Below are 24,713 nucleotides of genomic sequence, written 5' to 3'. Positions count from 1 at the left end.
GAGGGGGAGCACGGGGTAACGGTAAATTTGTTTCATTTCGTGTAGCGCGTACCCCCAGAGAGAGAACTTAATTTTGGAGTTGCAAATTACGGCGGGATATGGATAGGTACTTGTAAAACACTTGAATAATTTAAAATGTACATGGTTTCAACCATTAACCCTACTTGAAATGGGCGCCAACTGATATACAGACTTCGTGAGTTTGGATGTCAGTGTCTGAGAGGGTTTAAGAGGCAACATTTGAGTGCAAATATAGACAGTTAATTTCTGCTATATCCGCGAGTTTTAACCAAAAATATAAAACCATAATGTCCATAATTAAATACATTTAGTTAAATCAAACAAGGGGTCGAGGACATTGATCATCACCTTTAAAAGAATATTCAATTAACTTTTTGCACATGTTCTTTAAAAGTATATTGACTTTAGTCTTCAAAAACTTCCGGTATACGTTTGTGATTAAAAAAATACAAAAAAAACCATAAAAAAATTGGAAAAAATTTAGAAAAAACCCATTATCCAAAGTAAAGCGCCACGTTTTAAGTATATCTCTGACTGCAGCAGTTTTATATCAAAATGAGTGTTCCATAAAAATTGTTCCAGCCGCCGTATTGACACGCCTCATTATTTGGTCTAAACGTCTGCCCCCAAAGTTTGAAGCAATTGTTGATCATATAGCAAATGTTATTTTCTTTTTTAAAACCATCAAAACATTCATTCTTAGCCCCGCTTACTATAAAAGAACTTTTAAACGAGGAATTTTTGCGGTTCACTTGGAAACTTTACTACTTATCTTTCGAATTTCTTTATTCGTACGCTCTGAATTTTACGGTATGGGGTAGAAAAAAAATAAGATGTTTTTCTAATAGCTATATAAATACGTTCCTGTTTTTGTTTTGATTAAAAATAAATAATTTAAGCGCGTTTCATTAATAACGAGTTTGAATTTTTTTTTTAAATTCAAAAATATGTATAAATTGATTTTTAATAAAATATTGACTGAGCTATTAATATTAATTATTCGAGGGGTAAGTAACTAACCGAGTTAAATTTTACGAAATTAACCGTACGCAGTTGGTTTTGACTCTTTATAGTGGAATTTTAATGGGCGCGAAATTAGTTGCATCTAAAACCACGTGATCAAGTCACCTCGTGAATTCCGCGCAAAAAGTCACGCGCTAAATTCACCTCGTGAATTCTCGACGAAATCACGTGATCAAGTCACCTCGTGAAACAAAAATTCTCCCCAAACAAATCATCTAACATAAAATGAAATAGGCTTTCTGAGGTTTTCTAATGTTTATCCTCGCACAACGTTTTTCCCAACACACGAAAAACCCCAACAGACAAAAATAGACATATCAAGAAGAACCGAATTTCAACGCAATTACCGAATATAAAGGAAATAAAAACTTACATCAAAACTACAGGAGCACCTGCCGTCACTCGTCGTTTTATACCCTTTGACCCTTCCTCTGGTGTATAGATTGAGGCTGCTGGGTCTTAGCTCGGATAAGGGGCGACGGGCACGGCAATTCCACGGTTCGATGAATTTCGTCGACGACTTAGAAGAAGAAGTCAAACTTTCTTTACGATAGGTCATAAAACTGAAGAGAGCCGTGAGTCGAGTTCCCAAAGGACAGTTTCCACATCCTTATGATATGAACCCGGGGTATAAAAAGAGGCCTCTTTTCTCAACTGGAGTTACACTCAGTCACTCTCCGGGGACTTCAATAAACTGACAAAGAAAAATCGAAAGTATTACTTAGGTATCCCCCAAAATATATATATATATATTACAAGGAATATCTTAAGCCTAAACCGCATTAAAGTAAATGGAAAATTTAATAGAGTATGGATTTATAGTTTTTAACACTTTTCTCCGTAAGCAGACGACACCAATATTATTAAAAAGGCGCGTAAATAATTGTCAAAAACAATGGAACAAAACTATAGTTCAATCATTGTAATTTGTCTAACTTAGCCATTAGATTCCTGAAATATTTCCAAAACTAATAACACCCCTTACAAAATGAAGGTTAACTCTCCAACAGAGAGTTCTCAGTTGGAGAGAAGGTACGATTTGCCAGATAATTCACACTGCACCATAATAGTGGGCTGAACGCTAAAGGCAAGCAAACAACTACCAATATGGCTGCCAGAACTAAGGTAAGACTTCGGAGTGTCTGACCCAACTGAAAGGTCTCTATATATAAATATTTAGACCCAAAATTATTCCAAAAATAAATAAAAACAAAATATAACGAGCTTCTATACTCCAAAACAAAAAAATACGAAAATATTACGTAAGAAACACGAAAGGCTATACGTAATAAATAGCCCGTGTGCCTACCGTATTTTCGTTAGAAAAACTAACGAAAAGTGATCATTTATTAAAGTAGTTTCTTGGCAAAAACTCCCGAAATATATTTCATATTTTCTACGGTCGACTTATTTTTGGCTTAAAAAGAGAGAGTAGTTGAAATTTCACCAAGACCCAAGCCGCGCCATAAGAAGTATAGCCTAAACGGTATAAACCTCCCATAGAATGATAATCAGCCAGATTTTAGCTCGAGCCAAATTACCATCTAACTTTTTTCTTCGCTAAACGAAACGTCATTAGAACATCACGAATTTAAGAAAATGAAACCATTCGGCCGCCGCTCAGATTCGCTGGCCCAGAAAAAAAAGATTACAGAGCTCTAAAAAACGACCCACGAAGCGGGCATATCACATATAAGTTTTAAAATTATCGATTATAAATTAACATAATTGGTGCTTTGAAAAAGAGGGTTAGTTCAACCATGGTTCAACAAGGCTGCCTTTTTTTTGGTATTACAAGACAATGTAATGTCGGCTTTAGGATAAAGGGGAAGATGGCGCGTACAGATATTAGGCCTAGCTTACTCGTTAATGTTTTTCATCTCGACAGCACGTGGGTATGTTTTAAACACCCACGGTTATGGGGACATCTTGAAAGAAACAATTCCAACTACAGGGTTGATTGTTAAAAAATATGTCAAGTGACAAAATCAATATTCAACACTGAAGATGCGTTCAGACTATGCCGTTTTGTTTTTTTATATTTTTGCTGATATGACGTTTGCAATTGACAAAACTATACTTTCTGGTGGTGCATGATGATCAATAATTCACAAATATTTACAGTGTTCAATGTTTGGTTGACAATTGATGTAATATATTAAGTCAGATATTTTTTGTACAGAAAAATTTTGAACGATGTTTTTCAGCATTAACTGGAGAAACTGGATCACGTTACCCAGAAAAACCGAATAATAGACCAATTCATCAAGGGGAAAAATAGACAAAATGTTCCTGCATACATTAGATCACATTTTCCAGCAACATCAGTCTGAACTATCCTCAAGGCTAAATAACAAAGCAAAAAACTTGGGCGAAGTCATATAAGAATAGAAAGAATTTGTAAAACTAGTTGTTTTCCAATAAAGGGGAGTTGTCAAGTCTACCACCACTTAACAACGCAACCAACCATCCATCTACACGCGCAAGTATCCTTTGATATCTCAATAAATCGTGAATACAACAATAATAATAATAACGTAACTTTCTTTTAAACTCTCGAGTAGCCAATTCAAAAGTCGAATGAATATAGAAAGAAATTCGACAGAGATAAAGAATCGGCTAAGAAAAAATTTATACTGGAGTTCTTCGGTTAGGCCTTACACTAAAGATACGTTACTTGACTACAAGGGACTCCTCGCAGCGCGTACTTGTCGACCTCTCCTAGTTGCCTACTAACCCCAAGTACACGATAAAAACGTTAGGTTTGACGGAGGGAAATACAGACATGGAAGTTTGCTTTTTTATATCTAAGATTTTTTTCTTATTTTTTTCTTTAAAGACACTTCGAAATTCTGAAATTCCTTTCCTCAAGGCTTTTTAAATTTAAATAGATATTTTGGTAGGTCTTACGCGATCGGTGTCTAAAGATGTCTTTATAGACACGTGGGACCGACCAAGACGCAAGATAGTTTGTTAAGTGACAACGACAACTACAAACACTTTTCAAAATGGAGTTTGCAGTTTGACCATCGCGTTTTCTTAAGACGGACGGAACATTTATGGGTACTTGGATGTCCCAAAGACGTTAGATAAGGATGGATTGCTTAAACAGAAAGGACTTTGATGGACTGGTAACGTTGAAGCCCGATCTGGCTTAGGGATGCGTACGTTAAATAAGTTAGCACACCAAGTTGGGAGCATCGGCGAGAGAACATCTTGTTCATTTAAAAAACAATATATTATTTTCTTTGTATTGGGTAATAAATAATTCAAGTCACGTGACACTTATTCTCGCGCTGGGTTCAAGGTTTTTTATAATACCTTAAATTCCAAAATAACAAAAAATAAAAAGAAAAGAAAATTAAAAACCCCGTGGAATAAAAAGGAAAATAAACCAAATGTTGGGCGCGAGAGAAATTCAAAAATTAAAAGGAAGAGACGTCAAATAAACCAGGGGATTTAAAAAACAAAATAGGGCGATATGAGCTCGGGGCCAAAAGCCAACAAAATTCTTGAAGAAAAAGTGCACCGCGCAAAATAAAAAGATTGAAATTTCTTTTTAGTTTTACAAATTAGGTTACTACGTCCCAGAAAGTTTACGTGAGGCAATAAAACATTAAACATGAATTTCTCCAAAGCGAGGGAAGGAAAAGAAAAAAAAACTGGGATTGGTGACCCCAAAAAACAATTTTCGCGGTTTTCGTTGTTTTTTATTAAAATATGAATTAAAAAAAATTTATATTTTTTGCTTAAAGCTTTAACCTTTTTTTATATAACTTAATTACGCTAGTTCTAGAATAATATATTTTTATTTTGGGAAGATGTTTTATTATTAGAAATTTTTGAAGGTCTATGGCATTGAACGAATTGAAAAATAATTTATAACATATTTCTTTTAATTTTTATTTTTCAATTAAAAATGAAATCATTTCTTTGATTCTACAGAATCGAGGGGTAAATAACTACGGTATAATCGCGTTAAATAATACATACTTCATTCTCCAGATAAACTAAGAATGAAATTAGGTTTACAAATTGCGATAAACTCTACAAAAACCTCACTCATAGACACTTACGTTCTTACGAAATGATTAGATTAGATATTAAATACCATAACACTTAGATACAATAGAATCTTTGGTATTTATTACTAATCAATTTCAAGTTTACAATTCACGTCCTGTATACACACACGAAAGGCTACAAAAATTCACTTATTTCTAAACACCCTTAGTGTATCGTGCCTTAGTCACCCGATTGCCAAGAAATGTACCATAATTATTAGGAAATTCGATCACGCAGCTAGTTTAGTTAAAGCAAAACTCAAAAGGTACCACACTCCCCATTTGCTTGCCTCATTATGAATTCAAGGTCTTCTACAAATCAATATTAATATATTTCAAAGCTTCAAAGTGAGTTTGTAGTAACCCCACCCCCTTTTAAAAGATTAAAAAAAAAACTAAAAATACAAGTACACGCCATGGAACTTTTTAAAACGCAGAAATTGAACCCTTTGCCAAAATGCAAACAACATAGTTCAGGTGGTTTGGGTACGGTTGACTCAAGCGAACACCTGAACACGTGGTTTTTTCGTAAAAACCCTGATCATAAACAACTGTTGGTACTGATGCAGCGTCTACTAAACCTCTATTTACTACCAGTACCCTATAAAGGTAACCTTGAAGTGAATAAATAAGTAACCCATTGCGCCATGACAACATCCCTAAAACCATACCCAAGAACACCACCAGTTACTGATATTCTATTGTACAGAAATATTGCTGACACTATAAGGAGTTTGGGGGTTAACCCGTGGTAATTTTTGGTCATCCCCAAATTTTTAAAGGGCTGTTCACCGATTACCCGGGGGGGAGAATAATCTCCTTGACCCCCTCCCCATGGTGTTAGGTTAGGTTAGCTTAGCTTTGGCAAGGGTTTTGATATGGTCAGGTTTAGGTTAAGTTAGGTTTAAGGGGAAAGGTACGGTCAAAGGTACAGCGTTCACTGATTACGCCAATTGACAGTACCCAGGATAATACCACCGATTCCTTTTGATTACCCGGGTTCAAACGACTTAATTTGACTTTTTAAAATAGCGTACGCAAGAACAAATCAGTTGATTTGATCAACAACATTTAAAAATAACAAAACTGAACTTACTCTTTCCAAATTTAATGGGTATTCCTCGTAAAATTTAATCCAAAATCAAAAAAGGCACGTCACTACACTTTAAAACAATCCATATATATCCAACTAGCAGGTTACGCGTCAGACACAGAAATGACTCAACTCAAACCGAGTCAGAGTCTGCTGCTTTTAGGCGTACCGTAAATACAACAGCACACGAGCAGGCGACGCTGGAATTTTATGACAATCGCGTCCCTAGGTTCCTCCTACCTAGTACTGAAGCGAACTCTAACTCACGGGTACGTTCGTTTGTTTCGACTTTCGTTCCTCACTAACTCACTGCACGCGATAACGTAAATAAATGAAGAATGAAGGTAGACGAGTACAACGAGAACGCCAAGGGAGCTCAGCTAGCTACACTCAACTCAGGCTGGTAAAGCAGCTCTGAGACTGGCGTATGGAAAAATACGTTTCAAGGGGTGGAAAAATTGGCCAAGAGGTTTGTATTAAAGACGGAAAGAAACGGGACGGGGGGCTGGAAGGAGTCTAAGAAAGGGCGCTTCACTATTAGTGACGTCACGACATTCCTCCGTATACTATATACTATAACATATCCCGCGTTCTTGGTTACTTGACTTTGGTGGTGGTAAATTTACTTCACGATTAGATTAGGATAGATTAAAGACACAAATCCCGGGAAGGATTATTACGTCAAGTCGGGAAACCGAAGAGAAATTATTGCGTTATCTTTAACGAGTTTTTCATTGTTTTAATTTGGGTCTATTATCTTTTTTATTGAGGTTGTAGTTGGTTGAACATCATTCGTAACTCTATTTAAACATATTAAGGGATAAGTTGAAATCCTTTTTTTTCAGGTTGTGATAATTAAAAGGGTTGAGTATTCAGTATTTAAATAAGCTTCAAATGTGTTCAATTTACATTGAATTCCTCTTTTGGAGCTGCCTTTAGTAGATGTAAATGAGTTTATTGACAGTTCCACTTTGGTACTTTGAAGTATCAGAACTTCGGTTGGGTTCTATTAGAGATTTTGGGAAGAAGTCCTTTGAGTATGTCACAGCCCTATTTCTCCCCTTTCCAACGATACTAAAAATACGTCATAGCCCTACCCCTTCCCTACTGAACGACACTAACACTTAGTCTAAACTTAAAACGAGTTCATTCGCCTTTGAAATTAAACGTAACCCTCAAAGGATCAAAGTAAACCAATAAAACCAATAAATAAATACGAGGAAGTAAACAATTTTCCGTTTTCCTCCGCAAAAACGAAAAAAGAGTCGTAAATTAATTCAAACAAATTTATACGTCGAGTACCAACTAACCCTAACGTTTTTAAAAAGGCCTAAGTTAAAGTCACTGGGAATCCGCTGCACCAGCTGCCGCAAAGATGGATATATCTCTCACGGTACAGTTGAAAACGTCTATAAATAGCCAATCTAACGCTTGCCATTAGGCAATTTTCTCTCATCACATGTTTATTTCTAAATTCAGCAAATTTTCTAGCAAGAAGAAAAAATGTTCTAAGGCTCTAAGTTGCCTCTTTTCCCTCTATAGTTTCACTTCTCAGAAATTTAAGGGGCTCACCAAACGGAAGAGAGCATAAAAATAGGCTTTATTTCAAAACATGTTCCAGTGTAATTAGGCTTAACTCAAAAACAAAATCTTATAAAAGGATAAGACGGCCTCCAAAGTGTTTATAGTGTGATAGTTTTGGTAAGGTAAGGTTCAATCTGGCTTCGGATGGCCGTCTTTTACCCTTTAATAGATAAAAAACATGTCAGCGACCCTTTAATTCTTAAAATTACCATGAACCAAGGTAGAATACCTTCTTTAGAACAACCTCCTCAAGGTCAAACCTAAACCCTTAGTTCAAAGCTATTGAACAAAAACGCGCGAATATAGCTCTAGGAAAATTTAGAGAAAGAGATATAGTGACAATAGGACAGCACGCGACGACGCATTCCTGAAATCCTTTCACGAGCTCTGGTTTTTATCCCCGGGGTCATTGGTTGGGACCCTCCAGTAATCGTAAATGCGTGTTAGGCCTACTACTATACTTTACCGGGGAAAGTACATAGCCGCATATAGCGCGAAACTGTAATCGTAAAACGCTAGCTAGAGCCATCAATAGAAGGAAACCCCAAGCAGCGGGGATGCTCGCACCAGAGGGGAAAGTAATAAGAGCAGTGGAGGATCAGTCGGGAGAGAGAGAGATGGAAAATCGTAGCACCCATCATTCCTGACATACCAAAAGATGCCAAAACCCAAAAAACTTAAAGGGAAGACGACCCTAAATGTTCCAACTACTTTGCAATTCTCATGCTTGTACCATAAGTTTATAAGATATGTTCCATAAGTATGACACTTCGTAATGCTAGAGTCTTACAGATCGAGCTAGTTCGAGAACGACGGAAGCGAGAATTGAAGTCCTACACTCGGTTAATTCCGTCCTATTTAGTCTGTACTAAGCCTTTGACAGTGCCTCACCAGGCGTCGCTTTAACTCGAATCTTTGACGAGTATCATCAGTCGTTTGCGCGTTCCATCGTTTCACACTCCCTTTAAACAAAAGAGGCGTCAAGATGGTGATCTCTCGTTCGTCTACAAACTCACAAAAGCTATCGCCAAAAATATGTCTTTCGAAAAGTCAGTAAAGCAAAAAAGTTAAGACCCATTTTCATACATCTTTTACGCGCGAGAAGGAATCGAAAGTAAACCCCACTTAATAATATTTTTGAAAGATGAAAAGTGACCTTAATATCGCTTGTAACCAACGCGAGCGCAACTCATAAAAAGAAAATAAAACTTTCTGTTACGTGCCAAGTTTCAAAAATAGAAATCGGTTAAACTAAAATCTAAAAAAAAATTATGACTTTATTTTGAATGGACATCTTTGTTATTAACAATTAATGATTGATAACTGCGTTGAGAAGCGTTTGGAATTAAACCCGCAACTGTTACCTCAAACTTTGATAGTAATAACATAAGTTCATAAGATATGTTCACCATAAGTTTGTCACTGGTAACTTAGAAACTGGAGCTTGTAATTTTGAAGTGAATGAGGTAGGTCATAGATTCGGGGTAAAGCGATGATTGCCTGGTGAGATGCTGTCAATTGGGGCTTAGTAATGCAGGCTAAATAGGACCTAGATGGAAGTCCTGCAAAATTAACCACCGAGTGTAGGACTTCAATTCTCGCTTCAGTCGTTTTCGAACAAGCTCGAGCTGTAAGTCTCTAGCATTACGAAGTGTCATACTTATGGAACATATCTCATAAACTTATGAATATCATGATAAGGGTTAACAGTTTAATCTTAATTAGAAACGGTTTCGAAAGTTAAATACGGTAGAAAACAATTAGCAGGTTTACAGCGGATGCACAGCTACAAGGCCTTAATAGATTACGTAATTTCAAAAAACAACAACAGAACAACATTTTGAAAACGTGATGAAAACAAATTAACAAACAGAACAATACAATACAGACATTTACTTTTTTAGAAGTTTGAATGAAAGTATATATAAATATTTCAACGTCCATTAAGAGACACGTTTCACGGGGGGGGGGTTCCGTTCTTAATAACCTAAATTAGGTCATTGAAACATTTGCATAAACTCGAACACAATAGTAAGGGCTAGTTCATGGTCATCTACGCAACAATTTAAAAAATAAAAACTAGCTAAAGAGAGAGTAAATATCATTAGGGATTCCAGCAGACAATGGGCAAAAAATGTATCGAATAAAACATTAAAAGAAAAATGATAAAACACACGCGCTTAGCGCAAGAAAACAACTTTCATCTTAAAGAATTAAGACAAAATCACTAGCGTTTTTAACGAGGGGGCAGACACTTGAGAACTCAGGTGTACAATATGTCTTGAACTCAATGTACTGTCAAAGCTGAACTCAGAGTTCCGAAGGCTTTGAACTCAATGCACTGTCAAAGCTGAACTCTTTTGAACTCAGGTGTACACAGAGATCCCGAGCGTCTACCCCCTCGGTTTTTAACTATCAAGTTATCCTGCGAAATTAAGCGTGTACAATTAACGTTTTAAGGGGAGATTTACGTCAATCTATGATGAAAGTGTGGTGGTATAAAAGGAGCTTCTAAAGCGATAAAACGTTTGGTTTGACGGCCAAAAAAAGTCTGCCACGTTTTACACGTTTTCGTGGTTCTCTTGGAATTTTTTATATCGTGAGTTTGGGGCTCCGCTAATAATAATAAAGAAACCGTGATATCATCCGAACAAATGTTTTAGCAAAACTTAACTATTATATACGATGATTTTGATATTATAAGTTTCAAACTGAAAGAAAGACAAAGTGAAGTATTTCCAAGTTTTCGAAAAAAAAAAACAAAATAAGACGTGTTATATCCCAATAAAAACCTTGAGCGTCACTTTGTTTAATAAAATAATCCTAGATACCTCGTATACAAACTGAATTTCGTAATTTAAACGAATGATAGGTATGCAAGGACACTTAAATTTGAAGAGGAGATATTTCGCAATTCAATCGTATTTTTTTAAAAAGGATTGAAACCGAATTTATATATATAAAGAATTTTAAAGAAAAATGATTCGAAATCCCGCCCAATTTTTAATTTTATACCTCTTCTAGAGAAAGAGCCAAAGTAAACGTGTAATTCAAAAGCCTCCTAACTAACTAACCCCTTCTTACGATATAGGACGAGTGTGGAATTCCAATATGACGCCTTTGGCAAAGTTCCCGAAGACCATCGACAAACGACAAACACCCCTTTTCGATAAGTAACGACACAGAGAGAGTGGTGAGTAGAATACTTGATACGTCCAACTTTCCATAAGTTTATAAGATATCTTCCATAAGTATGACACTTCATATACTTCGTAATGCTACTGAGAGACTTGCTCGAGCTAGTTCGAGTGAGAACGACGGAAGCGAGAATTAAAGTCCTACACTCGGATAATTAATTTTGCAGGACTTCCATCTAGGTCCTATTTAGTCTGTACTAAGCCTGCCTTTGACAGCGCCTCACCAGGCGTCCCTCGCTTTACCCTGAATCTATGACCTACCTCATTCACTTCATCGCAAGCTCCAGTTTCTAAGTTACCAGTGACAAACTTATAGAACATATCTTATGAACTCATGGATTAATTTAACCTTAAGGGCTTGAATTTCACTAGTTTTCTAAGTATTTCATACTCTCTTTATCGACTAGTGTCAAAGATCAGAGTTGGTGGCATTTAAATCGAACTAAGAGGCTAGCAGACGACAAAAAATTAAATTGCCAGACACCAATCAAGTCCCTTACAAGTCAAACTCACCACTTTGAAAACTTTGGCAAAGTCTTACTTCCAAAGAAATTTAATTCAAATCGTTTTAATGCGCAGGAAAAAAAGTAGTCCATTGAAAAATGATAAAAGCCAGTGAGGCAAGGCTTAGTAAAACAAGATGGCCCAAGGGCTGGGCCTTAATAGTAATTTTACACGGCTCACGTGACCCCCCGTATAGTTGACAACTAAAAACATTTCTGAAACACAATCGTGTATCCCTTTAATTTCTAATAACGTCACATTTCAAATAATATTAATGAAACTAAATTGTGCACCCCACTAAAGTATAATTTTTAAAAACCATACGAATCAAATAATGTATTTAAACAAAATCCTGGATCCCCTAAACCAGAAATCACTATGACCGTAAGGCGTCCCCTCTATTTTACGAAACCTAACCTAACCATCCAGCATAATCTCTGATGTATCACGCGCACAAAGTGCAGTAGTGCACGAAAATTATCATCTTGTTTCCCTTCACTCAAAAAAGCCCGCGAGATTTAAACTACCTTTCTTTCCTCTCTCTCCGAGCGGGATGCCCCCTCTCCCTCTTCCCCCTCTCACTAATACACGGCTCACGTGACCCCCCGTATAGTTGATTTCCAATAAATCGTACAACTAAAAACATTTCTGAAACACAATCGTGTATCCCTTTAATTTCTAATAACGTCACATTTCAAATAATATTAATGAAACTAAATTGTGCACCCCACTAAAGTATAATTTTTAAAAAACATACGAATCAAATAATGTATTTAAACAAAATCCTGCATCCCCTAAACCAGAAATCACTATGACCGTAAAGCGTCCCCTCTATTTTACGAAACCTAACCTAACCATCCAGCATAATCTCTGATGTATCACGCGCACAAAGTGCAGTAGTGCACGAAAATTATCATCTTGTTTCCCGCGAGATTTAAACTACCTTTCTTTCCTCTCTCTCCGAGCGGGATGCCCCCTCTCCCTCTTCCCCCTCTCACTAATATACCAGGCAGGCAGTTCTCTCTCTACGCGGAGCTTCGTATCGCCACCGCGTACGCTAGCGATCTCTCTCTCTCATCGTAAGCGTACGTTTCGCGGACGCGACCGGTTTCCCTCTCTCTCTCATCGTAAGCGTTCGTTTCGCGGACGCGTCCGGGACAGGGACAGGGACAGGGACAGGGACAGGGACAGGGGTTTTGGTGCCGTTTCTTAAATTTTACCGTAATTAAAATTACGTGTAAAATTAAAAAGAACAAACCAGTTTCCCAGAGAGTCATATATATCTTCTCCACTAATTAATCATTGAAAATGACAAGCGCTTGATAATTAAAAGGATAGCTTCTAAGGGACCTTTAAAAATTACAAAGAACTAAATACTGGCAGAGAGTGTCGCATAGCAATATCTAAACAAAAAGATAATTAAGCCTTTTTTAAAAATAACCCGGCCTAAAGTACGCGCGCTTATTTCGCAAAGAGTCCCAACTATAAACAGGCAAAGAAACCCATAATCATAATTAAAGGGGAAAAAAATTTACTATCCCGTCTCAGTTGGCAGTACGGACAAAGGCTTGGTGAGCCAACTGGTTCACGCCTCATTAGGACACCCAAGGGGTGGGTATTACAGTCACAAATGAAGATTCCTAATTAAAAATAAAAAGAGGAAGGGAGCGAAGGAACGAACGGTTGTGGCAAGGAAAAAAAAGAAATTAATTTTTGAAAAGGGTTGCCAAAAATTATGCCGAGTTGCAAAAGTATATATACGCTTCTTTGAAGTTGAACAAATGACAAAGGAGAAGAAAAATAAGGATGCGTACAGACACAAGAAGAAGTCTTCGATCTCAATGGCTTTCATTGTCAAATATGGCATCCATAGTTTTTAAAGATACCTGCTTATACTTATGTAAGAATTGAGAACATTAGGTTCGCCATGACCTCTGGGTTGTTTGTTATACTCTTGTCAATATCGTGGTAATGCGTGAAGGAGCTTATTGAGGATAGGGTAGGCGTATCCAATCCTAGCCTATCTTTTGAATGTTCTCAGAACCTATATGGGTTCTGTATTTTGCTGATATGTACATCTCAGTACCAAGGAAGGTTCAAACGCGCTCGTCTTTACTACAACATTGCCTCTAATGATATTTTGTAGATACGGGGAATTTTAGGCGATACTCTCTTTAAAGGGACACTATAACAGAAAGCAGACGACAGGCAAATCACTCTTGGATTACAAGTACACCAGTTACATAAGTTTACTACGTTCCACTTTAACTAAAGTCGAGCGAGAATACAGACTTAATTTTCAAACAACACGATAAGTCGAAAAAACATTTTGGTAACATTAAAAAGTTGTTTTAGTATCGTCTAGATTCAAATTTGGTTTTGTTTATTGACTCTGAACTAATACGTGGGAAGGCAGAACCCACGTTCGTAATTCCAAGTGTCTATTTATATGTCAAACGGTAAAGTACAAAGTCAACTTCCCCAACTTCCGCATTTTCCAAGAGGGCGTAAATTCGTACCATCGAACCATGGAATTACAATCTCACATTAGGTTTTTTTATTTCTCTATTTCATTTCAAATATAAAACAAGCAGCCCCTTCCCAAGAAGATCTATCATCTTAACCCCCTTGGTAAGTGTTATAATTAAGCGGCGAAATTAGGTTAACTTTAAAATTAAAATCGAAAATAAATTTCTACTTTAATGAAAATAAAAATTTAAAGAAACGTGTATGAATCTAATAATATTACAAGATGTGCAAACATCAAAGAGACAACAGGATTCTAAAATTTGAATAAATTTATCGTCTTCATGGTCTATAAACCTCTTGAACTACAATCTACTAGATATAACTTTTTTTCTTGAAAAAAGGGGGGAAAAAAATGAAAACAGACTCGAAATATACGTAAACTTTTGAGAAATTCAAAAATTGGATTTATTTCTTTAGGCTAAATAAAAAATCATGGACTTTGTGATATGCAAAGAGGACTGGGAAATAAAAAAGTGCGATCGAATTAGCAATTTCGGTGTCTAGACAAATCTAATCTCGATTAAATAAAAGAGCTAACTAAATTTTATTCTAATAAACTATACGAAAACTTTAATTACGTCAAAAATATGGGATATTATAGGACCTTTCATGAAATTATAGGATAATATAGGACAGGTTCAAAAATGAGGGATTTTTCGTATCGCAAGCGCCTTTCCCAGTTTTCATATCCCCTATATAGTTTATAAGATCCGTGGTAAACAAAAAATATCAACGAAAAAAACATAATATTGTAGGAGCATCGAAAAGATATTTTTATCGGTCGTTTATTTTGTGGTTGAGTGACGATTAACAAAAGGATTAACAATTCCTTGTCTTTTGAAAGGAATTTATGGCGTTGGTTACGTCTACGAGGCTGCGGTTAGTTTGAGCGCCACGGAGTAAATTTAGGGTGTCATCATATAGAAAACTAAAGAGTGAATGAGCTAAACGAAGCGCACATTACAGGATATAAGCTACTCGATTGTAAATTTAAGTTATGTAGGGCGAACCATATTGAATTCAACAGTAAAATAAGATACATTTTCTCTATAAGAACTATAGGCACTCGTGCTAAAAATTTATTAGACAAGATCCTATCTAGACGGACTGAAAAACGGAGTGCTTGTATAATAGACCTAATTTAGATATAATAAAAAAAACCTCCAGGAAATAATTTTACAAGGGTTTGCATAACATTTGTACAAAGAATCTTATAAAGTTGTCAGATAAATGGTTTATGCGTAAGAAAGATAAGGAGAGAATTACTTGCAAAATTTCCAGTTAAATAATAAAGTTTTGAAGAGCATAAAAATTATAATTAAGTTTAGAATCAATTGTAAAGTATGGATGACGTCTAAATCAACGAGGATGAAGTATGAAGTGGAAATACTTTATTATAAACGGAAATGCCTCAAAATGTTAAATTCCCACGACCTTTTAAGGCCAAACACGTTGTCAAATGTTACAACGGTTTCGTAAAATCGAAGATGATTAATAAAAATTTATCAATTCATAACGGAAATGAATTTTAATCATCTTAATGGGTCACTTTTTAATGGTCCTACTGATTTTCCTCTAGTAATACTCCAAATTAAACAACTTGCCTCGATTAAGAACGACAAGCAAGATAAGAGAAACATATTTCGAGGATAGGTAAAACGGACGGAAGTAGCCATAGAAGCACTTCCTTTCCCCACCCTTAATGTCCGAGTTTTCATAGATAGGTACGTGCATCCTCTCACGATACAAAAACACTAAATTAAAATCCAAATTTTACTAACCAACACTACACTACACAAAACGCCCGAGTAGTTTTGAATAGGCCTACATTTGTAGCGAACATTTTTATACCATTATAAGCGGGAAAAACTAGAAAAATTAAATAGTAGATTCATTCATAAACCGTCCATTTATTAAAAGGTAATGCCGGCAAAGGTAGGGTTCATGACATAAACGTAATGACGTCACTTATACTCTTCTGTGTATCTAAGCCAGCGCGCCTATTCGCTCTCAGGTACAAGACAAATTTCCAGAGGAAGTAAGTGCCGGGGTTTCCCTTTACATATGGGGTTCTATTTTGGGTGGCAAACTACAGCTGTTGACTGGGGGGGGGGGACTGCCCAGTTTAAAGTACAAGAATCAAGGACCACACTTCCGGTTAATTTTTTATAGCGCGTTCCCCTCGTAGAAAAATAAAAATTTTCCCATGGCTTCCTTAACTTCCGGTTGGGTTGGCTTAGTTTATGTACAGAAATCCCAAACACATTATAACACTTCAGACGACGAAAACTTCAATTAAACTTGAAATTTCGGATGTTAAGCCTAATGAACTGTAAACCACGTGATCATCTCCCGCCAAATTTGAACAAGCGCGTGAAGTTTCGCGCGCACGTGTTTTAGGTTAATTTATAAACTCAATAATGACCTTTCTTTGTCAAACTATTACAAAATTAAATAGATACTAATAACTAATATTAAAAAACTTAATTCAGAGAGAAATTCGACGAAACTAACAACAAAAATCATTTTAATCCAAAAAAACCTGATAGTATTAAGCCTTGGTCAATACAGAGTGCCCCAAATTAGAAACCGAAAACTAGGTTTCCATACAGTCCACAGCAAAATAATAAAAAGACGCTTTCTTAGAAAGAGTATTGAATTTTAAAACCTAATTCTAAAAATCTAGATTTATAGGTAACCGACTCTTTATAGAGGGGAGATCCGAAATATAAAAAAAATCTCATGTATTACTTTCCGATGATGAGAGAGAGGCCTACTAAAAAAAAAAAGAAAAACTCGTACCGCCGTAGGACAAAAACGAATAGCGCCCTAATGTATGTTTCTTTCCGAATTAATACTACAACACCACTCTCGCATGGCGCATCCCTACTAACCTAAAAAGTTCCCATCCAATAGAGTCGAGTTTAAAAGCTAAGCCTTAAAAATCGATCAAAAGATACTCGTTATAAAAAGACTGGTTGAATATTTGCACTCAAAAATTCAAGAGACAAGACGCACTTAAAGTCAGAGCAGACTAGGCAGGCTACTTTTAGAACCCCGACCAGACGACGCGGAAAGGGAGGAGATGGGGGGGGGGTTGCGAAGAGAAAAAGGCGGGAATGGAAAATAAATTTTGTACGCGACAACTTAAGTGTTAAGAAGATATTACGAAGTTAATTACCTGATAATCTCTAGGACCTTCTTAATCCGATAATCCTTAGTTGATTAGGGTACTATTCGTTGACTGTAAATAACGCGAGGACATTTTTAAGGAGATAAATAAAATCCAACAGGACCCCGCTCTTTAGAAGTTCGAATGACGTTTATCGAGCGCCACTGCTACTGCAAGCTCTGGGGTCGGAACTATCTGAGTGCCGCATGGTGGCACTTTCGCCTCGGGGGAGGGTGGGAATAATATTCATTTCGCGTGACCCTCACCCCGAGTCCCGGAGGTCGTGGTCTAGATGGTTCACGCGGGAGAGGCCACGTGCGTTATTCAAAAAGAATGGGGGAACTAAGCGGTTACTATGATTATAGATTAGTTATCTTCACGAAGGGTCGCGACCTCAACTTTGAAACGTCATAACTTTCGTTTAACAAAACGTACGAGGAAATCCTTCGAAGGTGTTATAATTTAAATTGTCCTCTATTTAATGGTACTAAATAATTGGGCCTAGGTCAATTAGAGTCCAAAATAATGCGCTTTGAATTATAAAACTAAATTTTGGTACATAATTAACTATTTATTGACTTCATCTGTTTCGCGGGTATTGAAAAATAATTCCAATTGTAATACCCTTGACACTTTATTATTATCATATAGTAAATTGAATATATAAAAAAATCGCCAAATTATTTAAAATACAAAATATTTTTAAAATTGCTAAAATAAACGTACTTACAAAATTAAAATTAAAAACCCCATAGAACTTTTAACGCCACTCTTCTATAAATCACGTGATTCCATCTGCAATAAATTGCATAGACGTTAATTGTTAATTAAAAATTTTAAACACATCTCGTGAAAAAGATCACGGAGGACGCCATCCATTCTTAGAAGGGGACCAAAATTCCATACCTTTCTATGTAAAATTGAGCCCCTTCTAAGAGTAAAAGGGCATTTTTTCACGAGAGACAAATATTTTACACGTCTCGCGCAATTGCGATTACGTCACGTTTGTTGAAGCTCGCGCCCCGTTTGTTCGTTCGTTTCAGTCAGACCACAATTAGTCCAAAAAATAATAATAAACAATATTCAGTCGCTCTGTACTTCACTTCTGACATTTATAGATACACAAATTCCATTCATTTCATTTAAAATTTCCTTTATTATTTGCAATTGTTCACAATTGTTCACTGCACGCAAAATAGAAGTACAATCAAACAGCCTATCACGCAAAAAAGGGCTCTCACCACACACGTAGAGATTTAAATTTAAAAAATGAAACAAAACTCTTTTAATCGTATTCTTCTTTTCTCTTTCGTTACTTTTTTTTCTTTTTCATTTCATTATATATAGGTAAAAGAGAAAAAACAAATTTGTATTTTTCTCGTGACAATTCATTTGTTTTGTAACTTTGATTTAATTCCTTGAATCTTTTTCTCTCATCTTTATTAGTTTTTTTAAAGGGATAGTCGCTTGTAATGATGGCTATGGTCGGGGATAATAAAAGGACCATCAATTGATACCTCTGTATTCGAAATATTCGAGCTATAGTGTTCGAGAGACTTGGGAGAAGTCATTTGTCGACTTTTGTTTTCAAATTATTCCAGATATATTCTTTGAGAGGCTTAGAAAATTGGGGCCCGCGTATTTGTCGCCTTCCATTAGATCTCTCTACTTTCAAAGTATCGAAAGCTATAGCATTTGAGTGGCTTGTAAAACATCAAAATGTTTTGGATAGTGGTTGAGAGCCTTATAAAACTGGGGCTCGCGTATTTGTCGCCTTCCATTAGATCCTCTACTTCAAAGTATCTGAACTATAGCATTTGAGTGGCTTGTAAAACATCAAAATGCTTTGGATAGTGGTTGAGAGGCTTAGAAAACTGGGGCCCGCGTATTTGTCGCCTTCCATTAGATCCCCCTAATTCCAAGTATCGAAGCTATAGCATTTGAGTGGCTTGTAAAACATCAAAAGAGCAATTTGGATGTCTTAGAAAGTCGCTCAAACAATAACGTTGATATTACGTTTGATCTAGGCAACACGCTTCGTAAATTGGATCCAATCAGCGACGATAACGAACTGGTATCGCCCGTGATTGGCTGGCTTCCCGAGTCCCCGTACGTTTTACGCCGTCATTCAATTTAGGCGTCTTACCAAGTCCCTCAAACAAAAATATACCTCCGAGATAAAGTTGGCCAACTTCGTAAAGAGGGCCAATCAGCGATGAGAATTCGCGGATATCGCTTTTCATTGGATCCCCTAACAGTGTCCTGACGACCCCGACACGGTAATAAAATAGCAGACGCTAAACTATCCTTTTAAATAAACCAATCAAAAACAATCACACCACTCCATTTTTTCCCAAATATTTCTATACATACTTTTCCACACATCTAACCAACAACAATACAATATCATTTCATTTTTATCAAATTGTTTAAAAACTATCAAAGAGAGTGATAGTAAATAGAGGAGTGATAGAGAGAGAGAAAAATCGAAAACTAATTAAAATTAGATTTCTCGAGTTTCTTAATTAAACTCGTAAACATAATATCGGAAGAAAAAAAAATGTAGGTTTTTTTTGGTTTGTCGGGAAAAACGAGAAAGTTTCTAGACACTCAAGCACACAAATTAAAATTCTTGGGCGATATCCTTAATTAATTAATTAATTATTAACCGGTATCCTTAATGAAGTTTCTAATTATGATCCGAGATAGTCTTAAACTTTCTCTCTTAAAAATAAAATCAACCAAAAAATAAATCTTTCACGCACATTGAAGTAAATATTGTTCGAATATCGTTCGTTTGTTTTTTTAGAAGACGAAAAAATCTGTTAAACTTCACACTCATTACACACTTTTAACGCGTTAAATACTGTCAAAGACCCAAATTAACACATTATATTTATATACCAAGAAACCCCGTTTTTATAATAATAATAATTAGAGAAATTTTAGCGGCGGGAAATTCTTGAAGACTAAAGAATAGTAAAAAGAAAAAAGGCGCGCAATAAGTTGGTTTTAGTTTAGTTAAAATTTGCATATTGTTTTCTTTTCTTTAGAAACATCACAGAATTTTCAATACTTTTTGTTAATTAACTAATGGACTTAATTCTTTGTTTTTTGAAGAGTTGGGGGTTTGTAGTTATAGTTACTAATTGCGCGCCTTTTCAAGAAAATTTCGGGGGTTGGTGTGTTCTATAAGACGCGTAGAATTTTTGGAAATATTTTCAAACTGCATGGTTACTCATTGCCAATTGATTCTAAAATATGCGCATGAGCACTTTTTAGCGGCGCATCCGACATAGCACGTTAAAGTATGTCAAGCACAATCGGTGCCACATTTCTACGCACCAATCAAATTTCATTTCAGGAATCTAACCCACTTGTTAAGCCTAATCTTGGAAATCATTTAAGAGTAACAAGTACCAAAATTACGTATGCAAGGAAATAGACTAAAGCAAGCTAGATTTTTTTATCGTAAATCAAACCTTTCGTGCATCACGTCGCCTTACAAGAACACACCTTGAATCCTATTAAAAACGTGTCTACAGGCATATATTTCTAGCAAAATTTGAACTTAATTGAATTGAATTGTCAATTAAGACGTTAAGCGAACCGGACATCGGTCAAAACCTTGGGGGGTCATTGTCAATGGGAACTCTCAGTTATTAAATATAATTAAAAAAGAAAACTGCATAGGCACTTCTCAACATCTTATAAGCGCAATATGTTATTTGAACTTGCACTGAATAGAGCTATCTCATTTCCGACGTCAGTATGGGCGGCCATGTTTGGTGCCGAAACACGGGAGACGTCGCGCCTAAGCCTTTTTTTGAAATAGCTCTATACTTTGAACAAATAAATAGGTATTTTTTTCTCTTTTAAATGCGTCAATTTTCAACGTCAATATATGTATTTAACATATGGCAAAAGGGTGGATTATTTTTCAAAGTGTTTGTTTGTTTGTTAAATTCATTATTTCCCTCTCATTTAAAACATTTAAAAACCTCTTTTTCACACTCTACGACTAATATGACCAAACATTATGCTCACATTCAAAACGGATGAATTCATGATCACGCATATCATGATATAGTTGTTTAAATATATTTTGTTATTTTTTTTTGTCTTCATAAACACTCTGGCTTTTGTTTGTTTATTTATTTACTCCCGCCTCGCACCTTATTATATATATATAATATTTAATGATTATTATTTGTATTTTGTTTATTTTTCCTTCGTAATTATTATTTTCCCGTTAAACAAAAATATTTTCTTCTCTTTGTGTCTTATCGTTCGTGGTCGGTTATTTGGATGTCTATTTTTTGACCTATTTTATAGTTTTAGCGTAGATAAATGCGATTTCTTCGTAATAATTAAAGGTTTACGCATTCAGGAACAGTATTTGTTCACAGGTGAAGTTAAATAGTGGTTATTTACGTGTATTTTCTAGCAATTTGGAAGCACTTTGTTGCAGTATCGTGCTAATAATGGATTAACGGCATCGAACCAAATTTGACCGCATTAACAAGATAATTAGTGTACTAATTTGTTTTCGGGAACGCGATGTTATAGAACGAATTATACGCTCAACTCATGACGTTTTATGTTAAATAGTTGTGCCTAAATACAATCAATGCCTTGTTTGTGTGTGTTTGCGTAAAATAATTGAGTGTTTTTCAAATGCTGTTCGTGAGAACATAAAACTTTATCATTTCTGATTGATTATTTTTGTTCTAACTCGGTTTCGCGTGATTTATTTTCAAGATAAATATGTTTTTAAAAAAATCAAGCCGAGTCTGTCCTTTTTTAAAATCGCTTAATGATTCCTTTAACAATGAATTAGCCTTATTCCTGATCAGCGCCATCTACCCATAGCGGTGACTTTGAGAACTACTGTAAGCGGCAAGCCAATCAGATGTCGATAAAATCTGGTGACGTCATTTTTGGTAAGACCCGAGAGTGCCAGTCAGTGACGTCACCAGATTTTAGCGACATCTGATTGGCTTGCCGCTTACAGTAGTTCTCAAAGTCGCCGCTATGGGTAGGTGGCGCTGATCAGGAATAAGACCGCTAATTGGGTTTACAGAAAGAGAGAAAATTAAAAGACGGTATATGATAGTTTAGATAGTAAGTAGGCAATAACGAAATTACTTTTTGTCGGTCATTTGTATGCCAGGTTTTTAGTAATACTGCTTACGAAATTTAATTTCAAATGTTAATGGAGTTAAAATTAAATGAACCGCTAGCACAGCACCCCGTCTCAATGTGTCTTACAACAAACAATGTTTTATTATTTATTCAGTCTAAAAGTGATATCATTTACACATATTTTAATTTCCTCTTTCAATCCGATGTAGCTTAACAATTACGCGAGATAAAAATGAATGATAACCTAAGGCGACATTCCGTAGCCTTGTTTTCCCTCTCGTTGAGGCCAAGGCCCGTCACCGGGTCCTTGATTTTGAGTCATCCAACCTAAAAATGCCGAGCTCTGTGCGTTAGCGGCCGAAGCCGGATTTAACTGAGGGTTCCCGGATTGATTACCTTGATTATTCCCCATTTGTTGAGGGTCAGGTTGACCACCACCTTGCGAATGGAAATTATTACCAGGTCCGAATAGTCCCAAGGAACCTCCTAAGGCAGCGGCTACCATAGCGGAACTAATTGGGAGAGCGGCGCCCAAATTTAAAGCGCCCATACCGAGTGTAGGTGGGGTTGTATTGACCCCTTGACCTCCCGCTTGGGGTCCCGCGTTTTGATTGGAATTCAATCCGTGACTGATTCCCAAACTGTTTCCCAACGCGGCTAAATTAGGCATTTCGTTGCTCAAATTAGGTCGATTAGCGCCTTGATTCCAAACCCCTCCCCCTCCTCCACCTCCCATTCCCACGCCTAAAGGGCCGTGCGATATTTGAGCGCCAAATGCACTGGCCCCGGGTCCTGGACCTCCGCCGTAACCTAGACCAGAATTACCAGAACTTCTTCCGTCAATTCGACTGTAAATTCTACCACCAGATTGATGCGGTTGACTATTCTCACTTTTGGGCACAGCCGAACTTATATGAATTGAGGTACCTAAACGAGAAAACAGAAAAAAACAACAAGCCTCTCGCGTTTCAATTTCAACTCTTGTCCAATTCAGTAGAACATGAACATCATGACACCGTGTTGAATACCTTTGATTATATGATCTTCGCCACATAAATTTTGGGCAATTTCAGGGTCAACAAATGTTACAAAAGCAAATGCTCTGAATGGTTTGGGAATAAAAACATCGGTAACTTCTCCAAATTTAGAGAAATACTCTCTCAAATCATCAGCTGATATATCTTCCGTACATCGACCTACAAACACCTTGCGATTTAACTCCGAAGCTTGACCTTCCTGAAAACGCGGAATAATTTCTCAAACACTTGATCAAAAAAAACGCAGTGTTTGATTAATACCTTTGAATTAGGTATTTTGACGTCACACCATCTCCCATCAATCATATGACGTTTTGACAAAACTCTAACTTGAGATTCATAATTGGCGAAACGAATGAAACCAAAACCTTTTGATTGGTTAGTTTTAGGGTCTTTTTTAACCTAATAATTAGGTAATTAGACAACCTCTCAAAAGGATTCCCTAATCTACGTATAGGCCTACCTGGGCCATTAGAACTTCACCGTATGGCTCAAAATACTGTCTCAACTCTTGCTCGGTTGTTTTCCACGGTAATCCTAATACAATAAGATCCGAGCATTTTTGCCTACTTTCCATACGTTTTGTTTTAGCAGTGCTGTTTTCCAACTGTTCATCAGACTTGCGTTTATTTTCTAAGGATTTAAGCGTTTACGTTAAGTACCGAAAGAAAAAGTATTACGAAATAACTGAATATATATAAACGTTCACAGATACAGCATACCTCTAAACTCACCTTTCGGAAACACACAAACATAGACCAGATTACCCCAACCTGAATCTGGTGGATGAAGTCTACCTTCTACCAAGCGAACACCACGCATTGTCCCAGTATCGGGATTTCTAAATTTTAACCCGCATGTGCCTGGAAATTGAGCACTAAGTGTCGTTAACAATAGTGTACTATCGTCTTCAGTCGGTAGTTCAATCGGTTCATCATTTTCCTCTTCGGAAACTTGAATGTAATTACTCATTGTTTTGGTTCAGTTGCCAATGAATGGCATTAGCCCAGTACGTAACGTAACGGTAATGCACCCCTTCACCTTTAGTTTAAGGGCCAAGGCTTACGTCTATAGACTTTTAATTAGGACAGTAGCAAAATTTGCATTTTTCCAAAGCGCAATCACTCTATTATTTTAAACCACATCTTATCGCTAATACATACTCAACTTTAAAATCCGTAAAATGACTATGAATTACAATAACTTGGAAAACAAACAAATAACGCTAAAAAGACGACATTCCAATAACACATAATAATAATACTTCTTCCCCCAGTTGTTTTTTCTCCCTTGACAGCAAAATTAACCAATCAGCGAAGAGGAATCAGGGTCAAGAAGAGAAAA

General features: G+C 36.3%; 2 protein-coding genes across 8 annotated transcripts in view; both read right to left on the bottom strand.

The window, feature by feature from the left end:
• LOC149702394 (uncharacterized) overlaps positions 1–17,934 on the bottom strand; it is a 61,358-nt gene extending 43,424 nt beyond the window's left edge. The window contains exons 1-2 of one of the 4 annotated variants that reach the window (XM_089866155.1): positions 17,918–17,934; positions 1,418–1,738 (exon numbers count right to left, since the gene is read on the bottom strand). The gene's annotated coding sequence lies outside the window, so the exon portion shown is untranslated. Of the gene's footprint in view, positions 1–1,417; positions 1,739–6,204; positions 6,627–17,196; positions 17,550–17,917 lie in introns of those variants that run through there. The other 3 variants (XM_089866153.1, XM_089866152.1, XM_089866154.1) reach the window with 3 other exon arrangements.
• A 389-nt stretch (positions 17,935–18,323) lies between these two features.
• LOC149702393 (TAR DNA-binding protein 43-like) lies at positions 18,324–24,678 on the bottom strand. Of its 4 annotated transcripts, none has more exons than XR_016381728.1 (6): positions 24,092–24,677; positions 23,833–24,002; positions 23,631–23,771; positions 23,361–23,568; positions 18,997–23,259; positions 18,324–18,873 (listed from the first exon to the last, which is right to left on the bottom strand). XR_016381728.1 is itself a non-coding variant. In XM_089866174.1 (6 exons), exons 1-6 carry the CDS (start codon positions 24,339–24,341, stop codon positions 22,577–22,579), a joined length of 1,383 nt encoding a protein of 460 aa, XP_089722300.1. In that variant the 5' UTR covers positions 24,342–24,677; the 3' UTR covers positions 18,324–22,576. The 4 variants fall into 4 exon arrangements, 3 of the variants coding, with proteins under 3 accessions (XP_089722300.1, XP_089722299.1, XP_089722298.1); XM_089866174.1 differs by having other exon boundaries at positions 18,324–22,659; positions 22,729–23,259; XM_089866173.1 differs by having other exon boundaries at positions 18,324–23,259; positions 24,104–24,678.
• Positions 24,679–24,713: the final 35 nt, after the last annotated feature.

Source organism: Phalangium opilio, unplaced genomic scaffold (genome assembly GCF_054372755.1).
Source record: "Phalangium opilio isolate 3A_F unplaced genomic scaffold, DU_Popi_V2 ptg000017l_1, whole genome shotgun sequence".
NCBI lineage: Eukaryota > Metazoa > Arthropoda > Arachnida > Opiliones > Phalangiidae > Phalangium > Phalangium opilio.
The sequence above is the reverse complement of the archived record's forward strand: the minus strand, read 5'-3'. Positions and strand labels throughout refer to the sequence as shown.

Excerpts from the sequence above, each read along its gene's own strand:
- LOC149702393 (XM_089866172.1), bottom strand. The coding sequence starts at position 24,341 with ATGAGTAATTACATTCAAGTTTCCGAAGAGGAAAATGATGAACCGATT. Across the intron at positions 24,003-24,091 it reads TCCGAAAGGTGAGTTTAGAG|AAAATAAACGCAAGTCTGAT; the intron begins GTATGCTGTATC and ends TTAAATCCTTAG. Across the intron at positions 23,260-23,360 it reads CGAAGATCATATAATCAAAG|GTACCTCAATTCATATAAGT; the intron begins GTATTCAACACG and ends TTTCTCGTTTAG.